Here is a 23,153-nt window from a genome sequence, read left to right as displayed (position 1 = left end):
TCTTAAGTGTCCAAGAGTTTAATGGAATCCAGTGTGTAAGTACACCGGAGCTCCAAGACCATTGCGTGTCATAGGAGTAGTTTGTAAAGAACACGCTTGAAGCCTCAAGGAGCATAGAGTGGTCTCAAATATAGATTGAAGAGTAGAGGCGACACTGTTACCCTGTGGGTCGCCACACAAAATTGGAGCCCCAATGGGAGAAATCATCACCCCTGTGGATTCTAAATCTCCGGTTGGATAAAAAGGATTGAATCCGCTGTTTAGCTCCCCTTCAAAAGTTACACAGGTGTTCGAATGTCTGGAGAAGATGACCATGATCAAGCAGATCGAAGGCTGCAGATAAGTCCATTAAGACCAGCACTCCAGTGTTCCCACGGTCCATGATGTTCAGCATAACGGCCTTAAGGTCAACCAATGCTGTTTTGGTATTGTGTGCTGTCCTAAACCCAGATTGTTGCTTATGGAGAATCCCCAGAGTTTCCATAAAGCCCTGGAGTTGTCATGGCAAATTAGTCTAGGATTTTTAAAAGTAAATTGCAATTAGTGATCGACCTACGATTCCTAGGATCTTTTGGATCCAAACCAGGCTTTTTAAGCAAGGGTGTTACCGTGACCGATTTTATGTCATCAAGGACACCATTGTCCCAAAAAGAAGAGTTCACCAATCATGTAAGAAACCGAGCGAATATGTTCATGATGCTCCAGAATTATTCTGGGGGGGGGGAGGATGTTCTCAGAACAGGAAGTGGGGCGCATGGACGATAACATCTTTCTCATATTGGTGTTAGTGATGGCTGAGAAGATTGTGCAAGGAAGTGTTATTTATTGTAATGGGTTCCACGGCCGGGGGGCACAACTTCAAGGCTTCTTTAATTGTTTTCCAAGTCTTTGAAATTTTCACCTCAAAGGCTACCTGAAACCTTCAGCAGTCCTCTGATGAGGGCTGAATGGAAATGGACAATGCCTTGAACTTCTCAAGTGTTCATAAGATCTCAAAAAGCTTGCCAGTGCGATTTGAGGCCAGATCTATTTCATTGTTAAAATGTTTTTCTCAGTTTCAACGATGTTGAGTTTATAATGTTTCTCCCCAGCTCTCCAAGCATTCTTGCTGTCTACAGAAGGGCACCTTCACCACTGAGTTTCTAATTTCCTTAGTTCCTTCTTTTGAACTCTGAGTTTGGATGAAAACCAACTTTGGTGACTGAGGTTTGGTCTGACCACCTCAGTCCGGATCAGAGCTATTCGGTCCAGCATGTCCAGAAAGGAAGTAGAGAAGTTTATCGAGGCTCCTGCTGTGTCTGTGTCAGATGTGAGGTCCTGAGAGATGTTAAAGAGGCTGAAATATCAGATGCTGAAATGTTATTGAAATTTAAACTAGTGACCTGTTTTGGGATATTAGGTGTTTTAGATGGAAAGCCCTGCTGCTGGATGTGGACATTGATGGAGAAATAATCGGACTAGATACTATCCAGTCCAGGATGTTCTTATTTGTTGTAGTGGGCTCGTCATTAAGGACCTGATAGTTGATGTTATTAAGAACCTGCTCTAATTCAATGGTGTCTTTGTCAGTGGAATTTCCTCTCCAATGATTCAAGTCTCCTAAGAAAATAGTGGCACTATTAGGGCCTCTAAAGTTGCTCTCAGTATGTGAGAGATCATCATTAAAATCCAGCATCAATGAGGGTGGCCGATAGATTAGGTGTAGTTAATGCAGTTCTGGCTAATCTGGGTCATTTTGACATGTACGATATTGCATCCTTGGCACAAGCATGAAGATGGAAAAAGATTGAACTCCTTCTTTGAAATGAATCAGCTTATCCCCCGTGGCCCAGCTCCCTGCTTTTACAAAATAGAGAATAGCCTTCTGGAACAGTTAGTTATCCGCTGTCTGATAAATCTGCAAAATGGTTTGCAGTAAGAAGATGAGGCAAATATCCTCAAACGCAAATGATGATTTACTTAGTGACCTAGATGAGCAAATGGATAGTAAAGGCTCTGCTAGGACGGCATGTACGGGAGATATCCTGAATTTCGCCCGCTGCATTATAGAGGCCTCTGATAAGGGTATGTCCTTAATTGAAAAGAGTAGTTCACAAATGACCATAAAGCTTAAAGATGAACATAAAAAGAGAGAACCAAAGGAAAGAGTGCCGAAAGCTGTGCCTTATTGGAGAAGCAGTAAAAAAAAGGGGCAAAGGGAAAAGGGCCCCCATTAAAATCTATGTGATGTTAGTGAATTACTTATGAACTTCGAAGTGGCTAAGAATGACTGCCAGGTGGGAGGCAAAACCTAACATTCTGGTATAATTGCATGAGAAAAATGAGAACCATCAACATTCAATTAGGATGTCAAGCACGAGATTCTACACCCAGGAAGTAGATAGCTTACCGACATATGCACCCAAGGATATTAGTTCAATAGATATGCGATCATCAGTACTGCTAGTAGTCGCAATGAGGAGACCTCTAAATCTGTAGAAAATGTAAATCAATCTCTGTGGAGATTTAATGAACCGGATCCAATTGGTGTAGAAGATGAGGAAAATCGATGTATAGAGGGCAAGGAAAACAATCCTGTATCCTTGTGGATAACAATGATATAATGGGCATGAGCACTAAAGGCCTATTTGTCATGCGTGTATTGAGCTGAGGCATATAGCAGAGAAACATGGAGATGAAATGAAGAACTTGGATTTCCTGAAAAAGGGCCTCAGACAAAAATGTTAATTGAAAGCGAAAAGTCAACACAGCAGGTTAAGGCAATCGAGCCAGATTCGATCCCTCAGAGCAATAAAGCAAAAAATGGTGATCCCGGAAAAATTACTTGGAGATTAACTGGCGAGAAATGTAAATAAATTAATACTGTTTAATTGGAGAAAAAAACCACAAAGCAAAGACGTTAAGTTCACTATTTAAGGAGTAAAGCAAGTAGAATAAATGTCCTAAATCAAGCATACAAAACAGACTCTTGCATTCAGAATAAACGAGAAAACCTGAGGGGGGAGAGAGAGAAGGAGGATAGAATGAATGGTACTCCTATATATTTAGTTAACGTACTAAAGCTGGAAAGAGCCAACAACAAATGGAAAGATTTGCTAATATGGCATTATTCCCCCGTTCCAATGGCTGGAATGGGGGGTAGCAGCCCGGTAGCCCGTGTTATCAGCTCAAGCAAAGCAAGGGCAGATAATGAGGGCTCTGGACCGTTAACCCCCGTTCCAGCAACAGAAAAGGGGATTAAGGCTATTGGCACCCTGGGTTGCCAATGCGGCAACCAGGGGTGCTTAAAAAAAGTGTTTTCCTTTGTTCAACGAGAAGCCTCACGGGTCCCATTGAACGAAGGAAAATATCTTTTCCAGGATGGCCACCATGGAAAGGGAAGCGGCTCCATGGCGGCCTGCGGAAGCCACGAAGGAGCAGCTGTGGTGGCGGCACACACTGCTGCAGAAATAAGGTAAGCGAGGGGTAGGGAGGTGGGGAAAAGAACAGAGGGATGGATGTTTGGGGCAAAGATGGCAGCGGGGGGGAACTGGCTGCTGTGTTTCATGGAACACCAGCTTAGACTGACTGTTTAATGACTTTGAAATTCCTTCATCACCACTTCGGACGTCTCGTTATTATATCGTGGGAATGAAGGGACAGTCAGTTGGGGACTTAATGGAGAAACTACTGAGAGGCGTTCAAGATTTAAAAAGAGTGCGCCAAAGATGTGTTTTAGCTCAACTTTTTTAGTGTATTAATGAAGTGATAAATTGGCTACTAGCAGTTCCTGACGATGCTCTGGCCCAAAATCGGGATAAATACTGTGGATGATGCAGCACTACTCTCATTAACCCCTACTGGTCTAAACAAACGTGGTCTTTATGGATAATGGTCTGAAAATTAATAACTCAAAAGACCAAGACTATGCTGATAAGGAACACAGACACCAGTGCAATGGAAATAAATGGTGAAAGCTTAGAACAGGTCAATGCCTAGGATTACTTGGGCATGAGAGGGATCACAAATTAAATGTGGAAGAGACGAGGGGGGGAAAGGCAGGGGTATCCTTATCTAAATATAGTGGGGCCATCATTAGGCATACCAAAACACCTGGGCAGGAGGCCCTGAAGGCATCCATGGGAGTGTATCTGCTCCAAGCCAGAGAGTGGGCCCCATATGGCGCAAAATGAATCGGGAGGAACTAGCACTGATGGAAGCAGTTATAAAAAACCCTCACAAGATTACCACCATCCACCCCCAGGGTACCTCTACTTCATGCAGTCGATTTACAGAGCATCGGCTGTATAATCAAGATCAAAACTTGAGAATATTGGTTTAGACCATGGAGCACCCCGACCCTCATTGAATACAGGGAAGCAGTTAAGGATGTTCTGGAGCAGGAAGGGGGGACACAAATGCCTTGGTATACACTGAACACACCGGGCCACGATGAGCACTGACAAAACCATGAACCGACCAATGCAAGTACCAAAACTATAATATGGGCCAAATTGAATGCCTGAAAAATCAATTATTGGCAAGCAAAATCCAGAATACGACATCCCTTCGCATACGCTGGAGTAAACTAATTGACTTTCTTTATGAAGGTTACCTCGATGTGCCGAAACCCAAAATTGCGAGGTCACTATATGTGAAATTCAAGTTGGAGATATTGCCATTAGCTGACAGACTGTATAAGTGGAACAAGAACTCTAGTGATACATTTTAATGTAAAACTTTGACCGAAGGTGAGATGCGTTTCCTCTTAATATGTCCACTTTTAAAAGCTAGATTCTTATCAAGTGTTGTTAGAAGCCCTGGCTAGGCACTTCTGTTTTTGCAGTCATACATGAGAAGAGGCAACTGTTTGTTGTGGCCAAATATGTATAGGGCATTGTTGAAAAGAAGTTAACAAATGTCTCTCCCATTGATAATGTGTATAACTAACTTATTATGCACTGGCTGAAGATGAATTGCATTTTATGATGTACCATGTAATGTGTTATTGCTTATAATACTTAGCGTTTCATGTTACTGCACAATGCACTTTTTGCATGTTTTATTTGTAATGTTTTATCCATGATGTACTGTCGATATGGAAATAAGGAAATTACTCTCAACCATGGAACTATCCAGAGCATCGCTCTGTATTTCAGACTGTCCATGTTTTGGGTTCCCTTGCACCCACTCTTGAGGATTAACCGTCCTTTGTTTTTCTAATTCCACCCCTCCCCTCTCTAATACAATATACCCACTTTTGACACTATAGTTGCATTGGGCCGATTCCTATGTAGATAACTTGTCCGTGGCGATGTAGGAGGATTTGGTCTTTCCCCATGTCTTCAGAAGTTCACATTCCTACTATATCCGAATTGCAGAACTTTTAGACTATGAATTACCCCAAGGTATTTGTGCTGTTGACTGCTGTTTGTGATTTACTCCATAGTTCATTAACAGTTCTGTGTTTTTTTTAACTTTCAGAAACAATGATGGCTACCCCAGTGGCACGTTGTATGCATCTGTCAATCCTGAGTATTTTAGTGCATCTGACAGTAAGTATTGGCATTAGACTTCAAAACCTTGTTTGTTGAAGCATTTTTATGGTCTTGTAGTAAGCCAAAATCCTAGATGGGGTCGTCGGGTAATTTCCAATGTTACATTTTCAACTACAGACCTGAAGGCTAATCTTACATGATGAATTATCAGACCAGAAGTGAGCCAAAAGGAAGCTCGATGAACCTCTAAAGCTCTACCTAGGGGCCATTAGCAGACGTAACCTCTCCTGGCCACTGTACATCTCGTTTAACTTCACCCTGGACTCCCACAGTTCCTGTTAGAAAAAAAAAAACTGGACACTGTAATAAGTCAGAAGGAGTCGGACAAAGGGGTGGCAGTTTTTACTTAAGTTTTATTTAACAAAGGGAGCTACGAGCCCAGCTCTCCCTATCACTAGAGAGCTTGACCTACCTAAATGAATAATAACTCTGGTGCTCATCGTCGGGGTAGATGTGAAATAGAGATTCTGTCCTCTGTTCAGCTCTCCTATTCTGACCCTACTACTAATCAAAAAAGGTTTAAACAAACGAGGAGAATTGCTCCCTTCTCCTGGTTCAAGAGGATCAACCTTGTGGCTCCTCTCAGTTTTGTGTGAATGTTCTTAACAATAAAGCTGAGGACAGGAGAATGACTCCCTTCTCCCAGTGAACTGGGTCAACCTTTGGCTGACTTCTAACAATCTTTTGAAATGGCTTCTGATTCAACAAAGGTGAAAACCAGGAGAATGGCTCTCCTTCCCCCGGTCAAACATTCACCGTAGAGGCGGTTTTCAGTCAGTCTGTCGTAACAACCTTTAGAAGTCCTTGTAGTTCCTCCCAGGGACTTTCCTTGGTTTGGCCAACTCTACAACAGTTCTTCTTTTTTTAACACCAGTATTATCTCCAGGCTTCCCTGGACGACGTCTTGAGTAATGAAACAAGTGAGGCCACTCCCAAAGTGTGCTTGGTTTTTTTCACTATTCTTAATTGCACTATAGGCATATAGACCACTCTACCAACTTCCATGATTATGAATGCCTCTCTTCTGATTAGTGTGACGAGGGAGATTACTCCTGAGGCACTCTTCACTTTTTAGTTCTTTCTTTCGATTCTTCTGAGGATAGAGATTGTTCTTGATGTCCTCCTCACTCTTGGTAACTTTGTCCCAGTTACTGTGATGAGCAAAATTTCTCCTGATGCATTCGTCAAGCCCCTATCGGGTCTACCGTAGCTCCCGTTGCCTTCTGTTTGTTGGGGCCATGTGGCCAGTTCATCCTGGGGTGTTGGGTTGGTTGGTTCCCTTTGGCTGCTTGCTGTGGCACTCTTTGCGCCCCGCTGTAGCTCGGCAGGGTCTCTGAGACTGCATCTGTGTCATTGAAGGACCACGTGATCCACCTCTCAGAGGTCACGCCACTGTCTGACTTTCTTCAGCTTCTGATCAAGTTGGGCCTCCCTCGGGTTTGCGAGGATTCCTCCAACATTTCCACAGCATCTTCTCGACCGAGGACTTGCTCCCTCTTCAGGCTTCTTTGTTCCCAGGTTTGAATTTTCTGGGGCTGACAGGCTTCATGTCGGCTTCCCCTTTCAAGGAGTCCTTCCTTGGTTTTTATGTGCTGAAGCTGGGTCGTCCCCAGCGGAGTACAACCAACTTTCCTTTGTGTCTCTGAAGTATCTTCATGCCTCCTCGGGACTGCCTCTTCCCAGTACTGTCTGGAGCTGTACAAGGAGTAGCTTGCAGAACTCCTTCAGTCGTCCTCTTAATACCTTGAGATGACTCAGCATTGCTCCATATGCTCCCCTCACTCTTCCTCGTCTTGGTGGAGTCGCATCTTATATAAGGAAAGGATGGCGTACTGCAATAACAGTCTTCTCAGATTGGTTCTTGGAAGACCTAGAGGATTGCATGGTCTTAAAGGTAAGGGGGCTAGGGTGTTCCGTCACGGACCAGGAGTCCTTATCCCCATGAGGTGAGTCTCTCCCTGTGAGGTCCTACATTCCGCCACCCATAGGGGGATTATGTAGCAGGCTCACAGGGAAAGGCTCACTTCTGGGGAGAAGTGACAAGATCCCATGAATTCTCGCACCACCCCTATTCAGCACGCTTTAAACAATTCTAAATAAAATCCAATAAGAACAAAAAATGGTCTGAGTGCCACGACCACTGGTCTGTTGCCAACTAGATGTTTAATACTATAAACTGTTCATTGTATGACCAGCATAAGTATGGGGAAACCACATCCAAAAATGTAAAGTAGAGAAGAAAAACATTGTCCATGACCTAAACAAATGCACATGCTTCAGGCCTCCTATATGTAGATTCAGTGGTTACAAAACAAGGGAGAGTAAATTGCTGGGGTCCATGCAGTCAGCCCAGCAGATTTCAAGTGGGGGCAGCGGGGGTAGGTGGTTTAACCCACTGGCAGAACCCCTTGAGGTGCAGCCAACTAGGTGCAGAGAGTGCTTTTTTACCATGGCAGTGTACTGTAACCGACTCCCAGGTGGCTGGGGAGTAGGTGGCTCTCGGCTCTGGCAGAGTGTGACAGCCTCCTGGCAGCAGTTTCACCATTCCTGCAGAGGAAGATTGACCTCCCCCCCACCCCCACTGCGCCCTTCTCTGGCAAACCGCCACAGCCCCTACTGTGGAGGGTCGCCAGCGTGGTGACCTCAGACGCACATCCTGCTCCTGGTACAACGGTCTAGTGGAGCAGATTGTCCTCGGGGTGGAGGGGCAGGAATTGAGTGGAAATGGGCATAGGGATTAGCATGGCCATGGGCCTTCAATGGGTGGGCACATGGGCGTAATTTTAGGGGGGGGCAGGGGTGTTTGTCCCCCCCCCAACTTTCATGGCACACCATTTTGTCCCTATTCATTTGGCTGGGGCACCTTTTCTTCAGATGTCGTGTCCCCCCCCAACATTTTCAGCAAAGTTACTCCACTGGGTGGGCAAATAACCAAACCCCTACAAGCTATGTCTCGTATGCCATTTCTTCCTATCTGCACTCTAATGCAATACTTTTGGCTTATTGGTGGCGCAAAAATAGTCCAAACAAAAAAATATAGAAGTGTAGATTTATTTAAGGAGCCACTAGGCTCACACCATGTCAACACAAAAATCAGAAGATGCATAGAGGTGGATCTGTGTAATCGGCACTCAAAAATTAAACCAGCGATGGATGCTGGTCATGTTTGATCCATGTACATACGAACAAGCACTGGAAGTTGCTTCAAGGGACCCGTGTTGAACCACGCCTTAAATCTTAAGAACTGGTTTCTAACTTTGAGCATAGTATACACTTCAGAGCCCCCACACACACACACCTTAAGTAGTCGATCCTTTTCTCTGTCTGTCAAGTCTATACTTTCCACCCACCTTGAGCACTAATGCACCCGGGCTGTTTGTGGGGTAAGACCAAAAAAATGAACCCCAGTCCTCAATCCCCCAGGGAAACCTGAACAAGACCAAACGCACACAGGCTGTAGCTGGTCCCAGAATGATCAGGGGGATACAAGAGCACTACTCGTGGGTAGGTTTGCAAAGCCTGGTTTGAGTTGACTAAGAATGACACATAATCTTGGTTTCCTGCCTATTGGCAAGGTATTCCTCCTTTTCCATAATCCGATTCCTAGTTGTCAACACTGAAATTTAGGAGATTATCATTTTCAACTGGTCAAAAATAAGGTGCCCTTCTTAGATTTGTGTTGACTATGTTGAGTGCAGGCACATTTCACATAATTTCATTAACTGTATTTCGTACTTCTATTTGAGGGCTCTTCATAGGAGATACAATGCAGGGTGTGCCAGTCCGAGGCCGTGAATGTGTGCTTCTGTAGTTAACGGACGATTCTTAACCTCCAAGAACCCGTATGCTGTGGGTTAGTCAATGGGATGTCTGTACTCCTAAACAAATTAAGCTACACGTCCCAAGGTAGATATTCAAACTCACATCAGTGGTCTTGCAGATGGTGCTCTCTCTCGGGTGGCTCATTATACCCCCATTCTGTAACCGAGGCTTTACCAGTGGCCGTTTAGGTTATTGCTGCAGTCTGGGATGGTGGTGGAGCCACAGACTTTTTGTCGGAGGTGGTCTTTCGAAAAACTGTGCCAGTCCCTTCTTGCTGCAAAATGACTTGCATGCTTGAATTAAATCTCATCGCTCGGTGCCTCAAAGTGGGCGGCGGGCCACTACCGGCAGGGCCGGCCCTCTGCCTTGGTGAGTAATTTGTAAGGCACTACAGCAACAGTCTGCAATCTGTGGTTTTCCAGATATTTTGGCTGACTGCTCTCGGCCATAACCAGCCCAGGTAATGGTATCGGGGTCATGGGAGTTGCAGGCAAAAGCATCAGGAGAGGCACAGGTGAGACCCCCGCAGGGCAGGCTGATGTGTTTGGTAAAATTTCAGATTTGAAATCTTTTTGTGGAAAGCTTTGTGGTTCTGTGAGAAACCTTTGAAGGACGTTTGTAACTTTAAATCAAAACACGGATGTGTCCCACTCCACACACACTGTTTAGATTCTCCATTCAATGCACTAAGGGAGGGGGAGGGGGAAAGTGGTGTGGTATGATCTGAGTATTTCTTAATACACAGTCAAGCTAGTGATGGTGGAAAGGGCTTACCTGTAAAGTGCTTTGTGTAACGGATAAATATGAACATTATTAGAATTAATGTTGATGACTCTGGTGTGTTTTGCAAAGTGTACATCCCAGACGAGTGGGAGGTCCCACGCGAGAAGATCCACATCATCCGGGAGCTGGGCCAAGGCTCCTTTGGCATGGTGTACGAGGGCATCGCCAAGGGCATCGTCAAGGATGAAGTGGAAACCAAGGTGGCCCTGAAGACTGTCAATGAGCTGGCCACCATGCGCGAGCGCATAGAGTTCCTGAACGAGGCTTCGGTCATGAAGGCGTTCAATTGCCACCATGTGGTGAGTACTGTGCCAACCTCTCCTACCACTGCCGGAGCTGCCATATTCATTTCTTGCATGCGAGAGGCTCCTGATCAATCTGTCCAATGTCTATGCTGTTTGATCGATTTAATGGGTCTGCAGAAAGGTTCTGTCACTTGCAGGACGCAATATCTAAATGAGGGATCACTCAAGCGATCACCTGTAATCACCATTGAATTGGATAATGGGAACATTTATTCTCAAAGTACTGCAGAGTTCAGTTGATCAATTGATATACAAGCATTAATTTCTTATTGGCTATAAATCAAGCTATTCTAATCCACACTCAAAAATATTCTGAGTGATAAACCTTGCAAAGACCTGGTCCTTGAAAGTCCGGGACAGATCGCTGTGGTGAACCTTATGAAAGGCTATACGGTTCTGTGGCATCCATATAACCGTACAGTGTCTAGCATGCACACCTCACCTAAACGAGTGCGGTCCTATATGTAATGCATGCTGAGGTGTTAAGAAGACCTGTGATACCACTTTCTCTCTCTCCTCGCCCCCCTCCCAACAGGTGCGTCTCCTAGGCGTGGTGTCACAGGGGCAGCCGGCGTTGGTTATAATGGAGCTGATGACCCGGGGCGACTTGAAGAGCTATCTTCGTTCCCTCAGGGCGGAGTCTGAGGTACTGCACCCCGCATGGGCACCACCACCTTTTGCTTTAGCGTCCACATTAGTTTCTCTGTTGCCTTGAAGTTCGCAGTTGTAGCTAGTGCTTGATTTTATCCTAATAGTGCTCCTGATTTTCTTGTTTGCGTTTGAGCTTTGCAGTAGAAGCGAAATGTAGAGTTTCTTTTTGCAAGGTTGAGTCTGTGCTGCATGAAAGAAGTCAGGACGGAGGTGCGATAACTGCTGAACATGACTCGAGACTTGTAGATGGTCCGTAGAAGGCGGAAAATCAAATGCATGTGTTTACGGCTCTAAAGAATATCCATTTATGGAACGTGATTGGATCAAAGAATGGAGGGAAATGATGTGTGGCTTAAGATTCAAATAGGTTGTGAGATTTTCATACTGAATACGTATAAATGCAGGCCCTTGTTTAGAATGCTTGCAAACATGGTGAATTGAACCGGAAGTAAATGAATTGTATGGGGGGGGAAATATTTCAGCCGTATACTTCTAGTAAGGGGGATTAGAATGGCATTATTTTGTCAGTTGTACTGCATAATCATGTGATGTAGGGATCGTTCACTTGTACAGTGACTTGGGCATGTGTGGTCAAAAACAATTTGGTACTATGTGCTAAATTACCTGTGAACATATTTGTGCGTGCATATGACATGGTTCCATGCATATAATGCAAATTGGCTGCATTTGGACATGCGTGTGGCATGACTTGGTTCAATCTGATGTATGACTTTTTGACTTGAGGCGTGTATGGTGCATGACTTTGCTTTATGTGGGGGGTAGGACTCGATCCTATTTTTAATATGCCTTGTTCCTAGCACGACTTTGGTTTGGTGGGGCTACTTAGTCTGACTTGATCACATGTGCGATTGGATTTACTCACATGTATGTTTTCTTGTCCATATTGCCTGTCTGACCAGAATAAACCTGGCTTGCCTCTGCCCAACCTCAAAGAGATGGTCCAAATGGCTGGAGAAATAGCTGATGGCATGGCATATCTCAACGCCAAGAAATTTGTCCACCGGGATTTGGCGGCCCGTAACTGCATGGTATCCGAGGATTTCACAGTTAAAATTGGAGGTGGGTACCAGTGGCACTCTCATGAATTCCTTTCCAGAAGAGTCTCTGCTGACTGTGCATAATAATGTGCATTGGCCATCACTCCTTGACATCCCTGGACCATCTATTGCTCAAGACAGTCTACGCCCCCCTCGGCTGCGAATATTTGTTTCATGCCATGACACATGCAGCATGCCATTCTAATCTAGTGTTGGCACTAATGCACCAGTGTTCTTCTCTAGGGCAGGGACGGGCAACCTGCCACTTTCCAGATGTTTTGGACTAGGGTGCCAACAATCCCTCACCATTGACTGACTTGTGGGAGTTGTAGTCCAACACCACATGGAGAGCCCACCTTTGCAGACACATGCTCTAGATGGCAGAACCCCCTGTCTGCCTGTTGAGCACAATTCATTGTGGGGGTCTCGTTGCCTTTATTCAGTTGAAGACCACCTTCCTTTTTAGATATCCAGCTTTCCTCGTGCCATATACAATCATTCTCTGCTCCTTATTTTATGTGTTAAATCTACTTGATTGAGATTTAGTGAATCAAGTGGACAATACATGGTGTGGATTCCAAAGAAATGGCACATAAGAGCAATCAAGCAGTGCTCATTGGGGTACACTACAGTCGGGAGATCGTAAATATCGGGGCTGCCCAACATTTTGTGGGCAATGAGCAACATTTGGATTTCAAATTAAATGGGGAGAAACATTTGTTCCTCAACAGATCTGATCAGCTCTCAGGTGCTGTCAATTTTATTGCAACCCCAGATCTAACTGAAGCAAACTTTAATATCACAAATGGAACATGCACATTGGCACCTGGAATGGCTTACTCTGAATTTCTGCCCATCCAGCCCAGGCACATTTGCACTGGGTTAACCTAATTTGAATTTACTTGATTTTTACATTGAGTGTGAGTAATGTAAATGGCAAATGGGCGACATTCCTAAGCATTAACCATGGTCAAATTATGTAGGATTTAAAGAATTCACTGAGATTTTGAGTTTTTCCATAAGGAATATTTGGGACATTTATGATAATATATTTTATTTGTATCGTGCTCATACACAAGTGTTTCAGAGCGCGATGAGGCAAGGGATGGGAACAAGGGGGGTCAAAACAGTGATCTTGCGTGCTCTGTGTCACTGGGCCTAGTAAGTGCAGGGGAGAAGGAAGGGGAAAGGTGCAAGGGGGAGGGCAGGAGTGGAAAGTGCTGAGCACAGGTAGTCCAGCCAGCAGGTGGCAAGTGCAAGGTTAAAGCGCAGACAAGGGGTGCCTAATAATTGCAGGTTACAAATACAGACCCAAGTGCAAGGGTTGCAAGGAGAGAGGGAGTGTGGGCTGGGTGGGCAGGGACCTGGGCCCGAAAATCGTAGGGTAAGCAGGTGCCCGGTGCCGAAGCAGACAGACCGGAGGGGAGAGGAAGAGCAAAGGCAGAAGCAAGGGGGAAGGTCTTGAGGTGATTCCGGAACCGAAGATGGTTCTCCAAGCTTCAGATAGGAAGGGAGGATGTTCCAGAGGGAGGCCCCAGCCGAGGAAAGAGAACTACCCCCAACTCGTTGCTTGGAGAAGCTACTGACCCTGAGGGAGTTGGAGGAGCGAAGAGATAGAGTAGGAAGGTATTTAAGGAGGGGGAGGTGAAGGTATTGTGGGCCCAGGCCCCAGAAAGACTTATGGACAATGGAAAGGGTCTTGTAGCGGACTACAGTGCTTTTGTACACAGATGGGACCAGTAATATTGGTCAGAAATTGGGAGCATTTTAAGACCATTAAACAGAATGGTTTGGGGAGTCTTTCTTTGACATAGAGCAATGTCTTGGTGTTTTAATTAAAAGATAACAGCAAGTTCATTTGTATGACAAGTCAAGTCTCTCCAAAGGAGATAATAATTGTACATGTTTTGTTGTTAAGTGTTCACAAGGGTGGAGCATTAGGGTTTTGGGTAGTTTGCCAAGTCTGTCTCGGTCAAAGGGTCTCCCACCTCCCTGACCAAGGACCACCTATCACTATTTGAGTGTTCACTGACTGCCCACTACAAATATCGTTGCCCTAGTGTCTAATCGTTCCGTTCCTGTATGGAAGCCTAGAGGCTGTGTGGTCTTATCTCGCTCCCTCCAGGATTTCCCAGGTGACCCATCAAGGACGGTCCCTTTCATGGAGCTTCAGAGTTTTTCGTGCTTCTCTGAATCATGTCTGACCTCCCTCCACTTATCTGCACTTCACATAAGATTCCTCCCACTTCTCCAATCCCACCTAACTCTTCTCCCCTCATCCTTTCGCTCCTCTAAACTATTCTCCACTCCTCCTCCACTTGGTCCTTCTGGCTATTTTCCCCTCTTCTCACTCCTCTCTTAACCGCTCCCCATTCTGTTCTCCCTCCAAAATCACTCCATTCACTCTCCCACAGTAAATTGGTACCACTCTCTCAGCCCCAACACCTGCGCTCTCCCCTAACACTCCGGTGCTATTTCCTCTCCTCCTCCTGCTTTGCTCAATGCTCTGGTCTTTTAGTCCTCCTGGACCTCCCCCAATCTTACCAGAGCAACTAGCAATGAGCACTGGCCCTCTTGGGCTAACAATAGTCTAATCAATGTTACCTCTGTTGGAACCTAAAGTCCTTGGCCCTTGTTGTTGGTCACTGAAAGGTGCTGCTCGCTGTGGTTAACTGGCCAGGCCAAACGATGACCATTACTCACCAAAGCATACACATGGAAATGGGGGTCACCTATTTTGTTATTTGGGGGAATATAAAACGTTTCTAATTAATCATGTGAATGGTGGATACAAATCCAAACTTTGCATGTTACAAACACATGTGGAACCTATTTAATTGTTTACAGTAGGATATTCATATTACTCATTTGCCCATTCTGCACTTGCTAAACTACTACTAACAGCCCTATTACAGCCTAGCAGGGCAAGACTGGGAGGCCAAGTTGAGGATAGTGGTTAGTGCACAGATTAAGGACCTGTTCCTGCCAGTGCTGCTCCTCAAGTGGTGCAGCAAATTGGCGTGCTCCAGTAAATGTTGATTTTCCAATGTCAGTCACATTAGTCTTTCCCTGGCTTGCAAGGGAGGCCTACGCTTTGGCCCTCGGGTTCTTCTAAATTGTCACCTTGCTAGGTCAGTGGGAATTCCACACCAACATGGCTCGGGCACTGTGGGTTTAGCAGGACTGGGTTATTACTTTTGATTTCAATAGAATTAGTTTGGTCATTGAGAAGCTTGACTAATCAGCAGCCCACAGCTTCACCTCCGTAGCCTCCTACCAAGCTACCTGTCCACTGCAGACCCATGTGACCATCCTCTGTGATAGCGTAATACCATGCTGTCAACTGCTCCCTATCACTCCACTGTGACAAATCCTCTGCAGAAAATGGGTCTGGGCTATCTGCCTGGTTTCACAGATGGCTCAAAGAACACTTTCTACACCCTAAGACTTCAAGGATTTTTCTTTCGATTTCAGGCTGGGCTCTAGGGCCATCCCTTCCTTCTAAACACGCCAATGCCACCCTAACCCAGGCGTCCCTAATCCCCAGGTTAGTATGTGCCAAATGTTTCTCTCTTCTGTCTAGGTTCCGTCTTATGCTGGATGGGAAGCCCGTGGATGTCAATGCCTTAAATATCTGTCCTCCCTCCAGGACGGCCTAACTGCCATTACGTTATCCAGTGGTTAGTGTTTCAAAGGGGGGGTAGTGGGTTGTGCTGTTTACCATCTGCCCAATTTGCTCTGCTTCATGTTACGCCCACTTGATACCCTTCCTTCTGCTTCCTCTGATGTTCTCCTCAAACCACTCTGCTGCTCCCAAATCCACCTACTCCCTGTCTCCCTCTGTCCCTCTGATGTCTCACTCCTTCTAGAGCTCACCTCCATCCATTGATATTACACATTTTCCCTGATACTACTACTACTACTACTACTCCTTCCTCCCCCACATTACAACACCCTATCCCCACCATCCCCTCATGTGACTCTCGTCCTCCTTGATGTGCCTCTCCCCCTGTGACGAATCAACTTCCGGGCTACCAGTTGTCCAGGGATGAATATCTGTTTCTAAACCATCAATCAGCCCCCCACCTCTAGTACACCAGAAGTTATCCGAACAGATTGAAGACACAAGCAAATTATAAACCTCCTTGTCCAATTTTGGTAAAGTGGACAGAATGGCAGGCTTAGTTGTAACACAGCGAAAATACAATTATTACCCAATGATGAAAGGGACTGTCCAGTCAGGTTGTTTATAAATATTTACTTTATTATCACAACAGACAGTTTTAGCAAACTACAAAATACATCCCACCCTGTAAAGGAATGCAGCGGACAGACTGTTTCAAGAAGGAAAAGGGATGCACTCTGGATACGGACGGGAGGGTAGTTGGTAAATTTATTAATCTCAATACTTAAAGCACAAAGGGAGTAATGGTTCGTAAAATTTCACTGGGGGCCTTCGGAGAAGGACCAGGGGGACAGAACCACAATGTACCTTCTGCTTCTAGACGTTATTGGTGCTTGACAGGGTCAAGTCGGTTTCAGGGTGCTTTTCAGTTTCTGCGACAGAATTCAAGACTGGAGACAGCTGCGGGTATCGGGCGGCAAACAGTTCAGCGAGCGAGACTGGACACACGGCTGGAGGCTGGCCTACACAGTGGCTCAGGAATCGTATCAGTGCGGCTCGTGGGTCTGAATCACTGTTCGAGGTCTCGGACGGCTTTAGCGACTGCGGAGTGACAACAGTCAGGGATGCAGCCGGTTGCAGCTCGAGGGGCTCGACTGGCTCAAATGTCCTTAAGGCGAACGCTGGTGGATGCTTGTCGGTGCACTGCCCTCCTCCTAGCTTCTCCGCTGGGATTGTGTCATCCTTTAAAGTGGACGGCCCAAAGCTGAGGAGAGTTTTGCAGGTAACGGCCTTGTCCTTCTTTCAGTTAGTGGACTCGCTGCCACCTAGGAAGCTTGCTTGCAGAGTCTACCAGGGCATGCTGTGTGCGGGCTGGGTACCAGTTCTGGAGCTGCTAGAGGGTCCTTTGATTCAGTATCTCCCTCTGTTCCCTGGGAGATATTTAGGGGAGGGCTCTTGCTTCCCTCTTGGAAATCCTGGCCCCCCTTCACAGGCGGAAGCTGTAAGGCAGGCTGTACCTTCAGCCAGGGTCCAAATGAGTCCTTGTTACTCCTCGAGAAGTCTTCAGATGATCTGCCAAAAGAGTGTCTCCACCCGCCTTTAAAGCCAAATAGGCCCAGCGATTGGTGTAGGCAAAGCCTACCTTAATGAACCAATGCTGGGTCCCCACCAGCAATCTTGTGATGTGTGAGGATTAGCCCCACACATTTTCTGAGGTTAATCTCCCATATTTCAATTTCTTTAAAAAATATCAAAAAAGCCCAGGCAAGTGAACACCCACCATGCGGATGGTCTAATCCCTCACACCCCTCTCCTTCTACTCAAAAAACCTCCTTTCACTCACTCAACCACATCCACTCCCTCTCCTAAACACATGTGTACACTTACAAGGCAGTGCCACTAGCACTCACCAATGCTTCACCTGCTCCAAAAATTACAGCCACATCTCTCTTCGCCATCCTTCCTCTTGCCTGTTCCTTGCTCCTCCACCACCTCTGACCTCATCTAACCTACCCAAAATGTCTTGCCTATTGCTGTCTGCTTTATGCTCCCTCTGCTTCTGTCATTGGATCATTTGCCTGGAATGTGTTACAAACGATGGAAATGTTAAGTTGTGTGTTAAGCTCTGCCCCTTCCCTCCCTCCCCCCACATGGGTCTGCTTTGTATTTGCAGTTGCAGCTGGAATTTTACAATGTTCCAGTTTGTGGTGGGGGGCTTGTGGATGGCTTCCCACAAAGTAAGTTAAACCCTATTTGGGTTTGTGTCCTGGGTCTTTTTCACTTGTAGTCTATAAGGGTGTGTCCATGCTGAAGCTGCAGAGCTTGCCGGTCCTCGGCAGCCATGCATGACATGCTCCGTGACCACATAAGCATTGTGGCTATCTGCTTCCTCCCCCTCCTTATGCCACTTTGTGAAGTCTGGCATTGCAGACTGTTGATGGGCTGCTTTTTCCTCTGCTGGTTCTTCCTTGCTCGATGGTTAATTCATGCCTGTCCAGAAAAGGGAGAAAAAAACCTGGCAAGCATTCTTGTTTAGAGGCATGGGGTGGTGAAATTTAGTACTTCTCAGAAACAAACTCCCACTTTGGGAGGGGATGTGGGGGTAGAGGTGACAGGAATTTGGGCCCTCAACTTCCACTGTCCACCTCTGGTGTTGTACTGGCAGGGCGTTGTCTCTGGTTGGCCTGATCTTCCCTGGCCGAGTGGGTTTCTCCATCCCCTCTTGACAAGGCCAGATTATTGTCCTTGTCAAAGAGGGCTGGATTATTGGCTGGCTAGCTTTCCCACTCCTTCATGGCTTGTTCTGATCACTGTAGTACCTCCTCCATCTCTAGGTCTGCACTGGTGTGCATGTCTTGCCCACACTTCAATAGCATGCGTTGTGCAAGCCTCCTTCCCCACCCATCTCCTTGTGTCCTTCCTTTGCCTCAGCGCCCTCACGCAGCTCGATAGGCTGGTCCCCAGGGCCCCTCCAGATGGAGCTACCACTCCACGCCAAACATCCTGCTGGGTGGAGAACCCTTCCTCTTCAATGACCCCACACCAAACCGGGACAGGGCCTGTCCCACCAGAATCCTCCATAATGCGTTCTGCAGAGACCCTCACCTCCTACATGAGAGAGGAGACCATGTCGTCCCACTTCACCTGCATGCTCTCCTGCTTTTAAAAAGGCAATGCCTCATTGGGCGCTTGCCTTCAAGCTTCGGAGCCTCCTCCAATGGTCCTGTTGTCGCACATCTCTTGGGCCCACGCCCAAACCCTCGGCAACCTCCCCTGCTGACTGAGGTCCAGCGATGATGCATGGCTGAGGGTCATGATCCAGCCCAATGATTGGCACGAGGCCCCTCCCCTCCCCTCTTCCTTCCTCCAAGGAGAAATGCATCTCTTCCTCCTACATTTCCCTTCGCAACATTGCATGCGCACTATCTGAGCGCTAGCCAATAAACTGCCAGCTAATAACATGCAGAACGCACATTCACTCTGAGAACACCCTGAGAACAAGTAAACCTACAACACTGCACTGTGACATACCAACAAAACAAGTAGATAGATGAGTCCACAACAAACCAACATACATTTGTAAAGTGGGATAGGGTAACTTTCTTTTGTTGTATTTTGTGTGGGGTGGGGTGGACAGGATCACATAGAAGTTATTTCATTTCGTTTTTTTTTTTTAACAAAAGGACTAGCAGAGGCAATACCAACAGTTTTGGCTTTTTTGTAGGCACGGGATAGGCATTTGCCAGGCATTGCATTGATGCGACTAACTGGCCAATAATGGGTGTATTGGGCTGGGTCAGCCGGTAATGGCCTGGGCCACGAGTCATAGGCCAGACCCATGTGAGGGCCATAAAATGTGGTCCTTGTGCTATTACAGGTTGACCGAGCCCACTGCTGCAGGTGTGGTCGCGAACAGTACCCGGGTTCATTTTTTTTTTAAATATGACCCGTCGTGGAGCCAGTCATAGAAATGGAGGACGAGCCAGTCTTCCATTTCTATCTTGGCAGGAGGCGGAGGACAAAGGAGTAGAGTCCTGCAGAGAAGGTAAGTGAGGGGGTAGAAGCATTTAGGAGGTGGCTGGTGGTTGAGCAGCCCGCCCGGGTATGGCAACATGGGCGAGCAACAGGAACTCTGAGATGGCGCCAGCCACCCAACGAAATGCAGGCTTGGATCATAAGATTCACCACGTGTTCTTGGAACCAGATTGGCTGGAGCCTTCTCCCCGGGTGCTAATATGCCAATAATAGCTCCAATTAAGCCATTTACTCTCAGAAGACCGCTTTCATAGAACACAGGTGGGTGCTTAGAGCACACAGTTTGATGTTACTGCTTGGTACAGCCAAATCGGGGATCCCTGGAGGATGTTTTAGGGTAAGATGGAGCAGGAAGTGGGTGAAAATGGCCATAGGGATTAGCATGGAAATGGGCAGTCAATGGGTGGATAAATGACCAAATAGCACCCACCAGCTAAATTGTTTGTACAGGTTGTTGGTCCCAGGAGTGGTTAATTTGTCAATTTTTCATGCTGCTTTGTCTTCGTGTCTGTTCAAACACCTGTTGGTGGAACTGTTGTAATCTTTCTGAATTCTTCAGAACACTCGAAAACAGCCTTTTATGTGAGCCTGCTCTGTGTGGCCCATCTCTTACAACCGATTAACCCCCCCCCCCCCCCCCCCCAAGAGCAAGCAGTTGGCAGGGCCTTTCTATAGAGCCTCAAACGTCGTTTAGCACAATCAGGGCACTGATTGGATGACTGAACTCCATTGAACTTTCTTTGAGATTCTAGTGCACAGATTGGCTGAATGAATAAGCCCAAGAATGCAGGCTCCTAATTGGACCATGACTCCTTGCAAAACATGAAGAACGAAATCGTGTGTTACCACACGATAGCCCCACATGCACTCCTAGGGGGACCACCAGTCCCAGGTCAGATTCAGGGAGTCTCTATGTCTGGAGCCTCTTTAGACCTGGTATAATCAGGAGTATAGACTATAATGCACTAACAATATAGTATTTAAAGTTCTCAAATGGAGACTGTAACAACATGTAAATTATACAAAATCAAGAATCTTTCGTCAATAAACTTCGCTTCACCAAACCATAGTAGTCCGTTTGAAAACAGGGTTTTTTACTATAAAGGATAAAGAAAGAAATATCTTTCAGCAAACAGTGTCCCATTGTGACTTATTCCAAGAATGTCACATATACCAAATATACAATAAATCATATGCATAATCCACATAAAAAATTGACTTAGGCAGTTATTTTCTTGTCTGGATAACAAATTTGATTCAACATAAAAAATGCAGATTTCCATAGAACAAAGTTCTGTGTATGAGACAAAGCAAATATTGCGACTTGTGTTAACAACATCCACACAAAGTCGTGTAAAGAAAGCTTTGTTGATTCAAGTAAATTATCCCAAATAGCACCATTAGGTCTATTCTGTTGCCAACGCGTTTCGGATTTACAATAAATCCATCCTCGGGGCTAGGTTAGCTATTGGTTCCGACGGATCAAATTATTCAGGGTGTGGGTACCTATAGAATCATAACAAGAACAAAGACTCAAAGTGGGGGCTCAATCAAGTGCCTTGAAGTAAAGGGGAACATTACCAACCTTCCAATCCACAAGAGAGACTTGTCGGCAAGATCAGACTTGTCAAGCGGGGAAAGAAATCTTATCAACCCACGGGCTACATCAACTAATGCCAGATTCAATTACGTAAAATCTCTCCTTGCTCACTGTGCTGGAGTGCAGTCACACACTGCAGCAGGGCGCAGATACGCGACAGGTGGTATGGCTGGAAACCGAAGTCCCTAAAAAGGGATTCAAGGTAAAGTTGTATGAGCCACTAGTATCAAACCAAGTGGCAGAACAACACAGTTGCGTGTGTGGCTGTTCTATAATATGCGTTGTATTGAAATCCGTATTCAGATATCCACTCATTTTCCACTAAGCATTCAGGTTGCTCACCAAACCCTATAAAACCATTGATCGCCGCAGTCAATAGATCTAATTAACGTGTGTCTGTGTGAAAAAACGAGATATAAAGCCGTGCATGGTTGTGGTAGAAACATCTAACAAACGTCTCTTGTGTAGTAAAGCGGAGTCTATTTCAGCAACAATGGTTATTCGTAATATAGTGCGTCGCCTCTCGGAGGAGGGATGGAAACAGTCATCTTGTGAAACTGCGGTAGCATAAGACCGATTATGGAGGAGCCGCAGTCTGTTACTGAACAGCACGCATGGCGGCCGTCCCTCAGCCACATAATAAACTTACTGATCTTTCTAATGCTCATCCCGATTCGTATGAATATACAGCAATCAAGTCTCAAATGTATTCGGACTCGCCCAAAAGGAGAGAAAGACGGGGAACAGACACCTGACGCGAACGCGCAGCGCAGAATCCCTGATATGTTGGTAACCATGGCAACTCAGCACATGCGCGCTGCTACCATGGTACACCATCTTGGTATTGGAATGCTTAGCAGGGGAACGGACCCGAGTGCTCCCATCCACGGTAATATACGTGAATGTCAGTGCCTCGGTCCTTCCCGGAACATTAGTTGGTAAGCACCGGCATATGTGGCTTAAGATAAAGTCCTTCACATTGTCAATTGGAGGGCATGGGGGAAGTGCAGAGAATAATCTGCTCTGGCCCCCATGCCTGCCGCATTCGTGCTATGAAGACTAATTGGAGCCTATGAAAGCTACTTACTGCTCAATGGCAATGACCAGTAATAAACGGCGAAGACCCTAAGCTAGATTGCCTCAAATAGTGGGCACAGGGAGGACCCAGAGCAAGTGTGGTAAACGGCCCAATGGTACAGGCAAATGAGCATATATCAAGACATACTCTTAACATCACAGTATTCTCATGGTGTCGCTCGCAGGCATCAGCCAGCTAACATGTCCAATTTCACACCGGGGCATATCATTCATATTGTAGAAGGAAACTTGCAGTTTTGAAACTGCTCACATTCTTATTGGATGATAGGTGTGCCAATGCTGTCGGTATTGGCACTCGCGTAAACGCAGGTTTCAAACCGTTAACACTCTAATGGGATTAGAGGACATATTAACAGCCACTACGCTTGCAGAGATTACCTCCGCTCACTTTCTATAGCAAGTAAACTTGTCAATATTTCACACAAAACACATCAGGTCAAATTCATAATTTATGCCCCTATGGCTAAGGCAATCCAGTAGATCAATCCATAGAATTTCCCTTTGCTAAAGCTTCCTTACTAAGTCACCACCACGGGAACCTAATTTCACTTGTTGGAGTATCGCACATTTTAATTGTGCCACAGTTTGCCTGGCTTCTACAAAAGGAATCGCTACAGGGGATTTCTGACTGTTAGTGCG

The 23,153-nt window shown here is 46.0% G+C and overlaps 1 protein-coding gene across 1 annotated transcript in view; it reads left to right on the top strand.

Moving 5' to 3' along the window:
- Positions 1 to 23,153, top strand: part of INSRR (insulin receptor related receptor) — a 672,290-nt gene that overhangs the window by 604,779 nt on the left and 44,358 nt on the right. Inside the window, exons 16-19 of the mRNA XM_069604567.1 lie at positions 5,464 to 5,534; positions 10,212 to 10,441; positions 10,983 to 11,093; positions 12,019 to 12,178. Of these exons, the coding sequence (XP_069460668.1) occupies positions 5,464 to 5,534; positions 10,212 to 10,441; positions 10,983 to 11,093; positions 12,019 to 12,178 (572 nt within the window). The remainder of the gene's footprint in view (positions 1 to 5,463; positions 5,535 to 10,211; positions 10,442 to 10,982; positions 11,094 to 12,018; positions 12,179 to 23,153) is intronic.

Source organism: Ambystoma mexicanum, chromosome 1p, assembly GCF_040938575.1.
Source record: "Ambystoma mexicanum isolate Mex_15411 chromosome 1p, UKY_AmexF1_1, whole genome shotgun sequence".
Taxonomy (NCBI): domain Eukaryota; kingdom Metazoa; phylum Chordata; class Amphibia; order Caudata; family Ambystomatidae; genus Ambystoma; species Ambystoma mexicanum.
The sequence above is the reverse complement of the archived record's forward strand: the minus strand, read 5'-3'. Positions and strand labels throughout refer to the sequence as shown.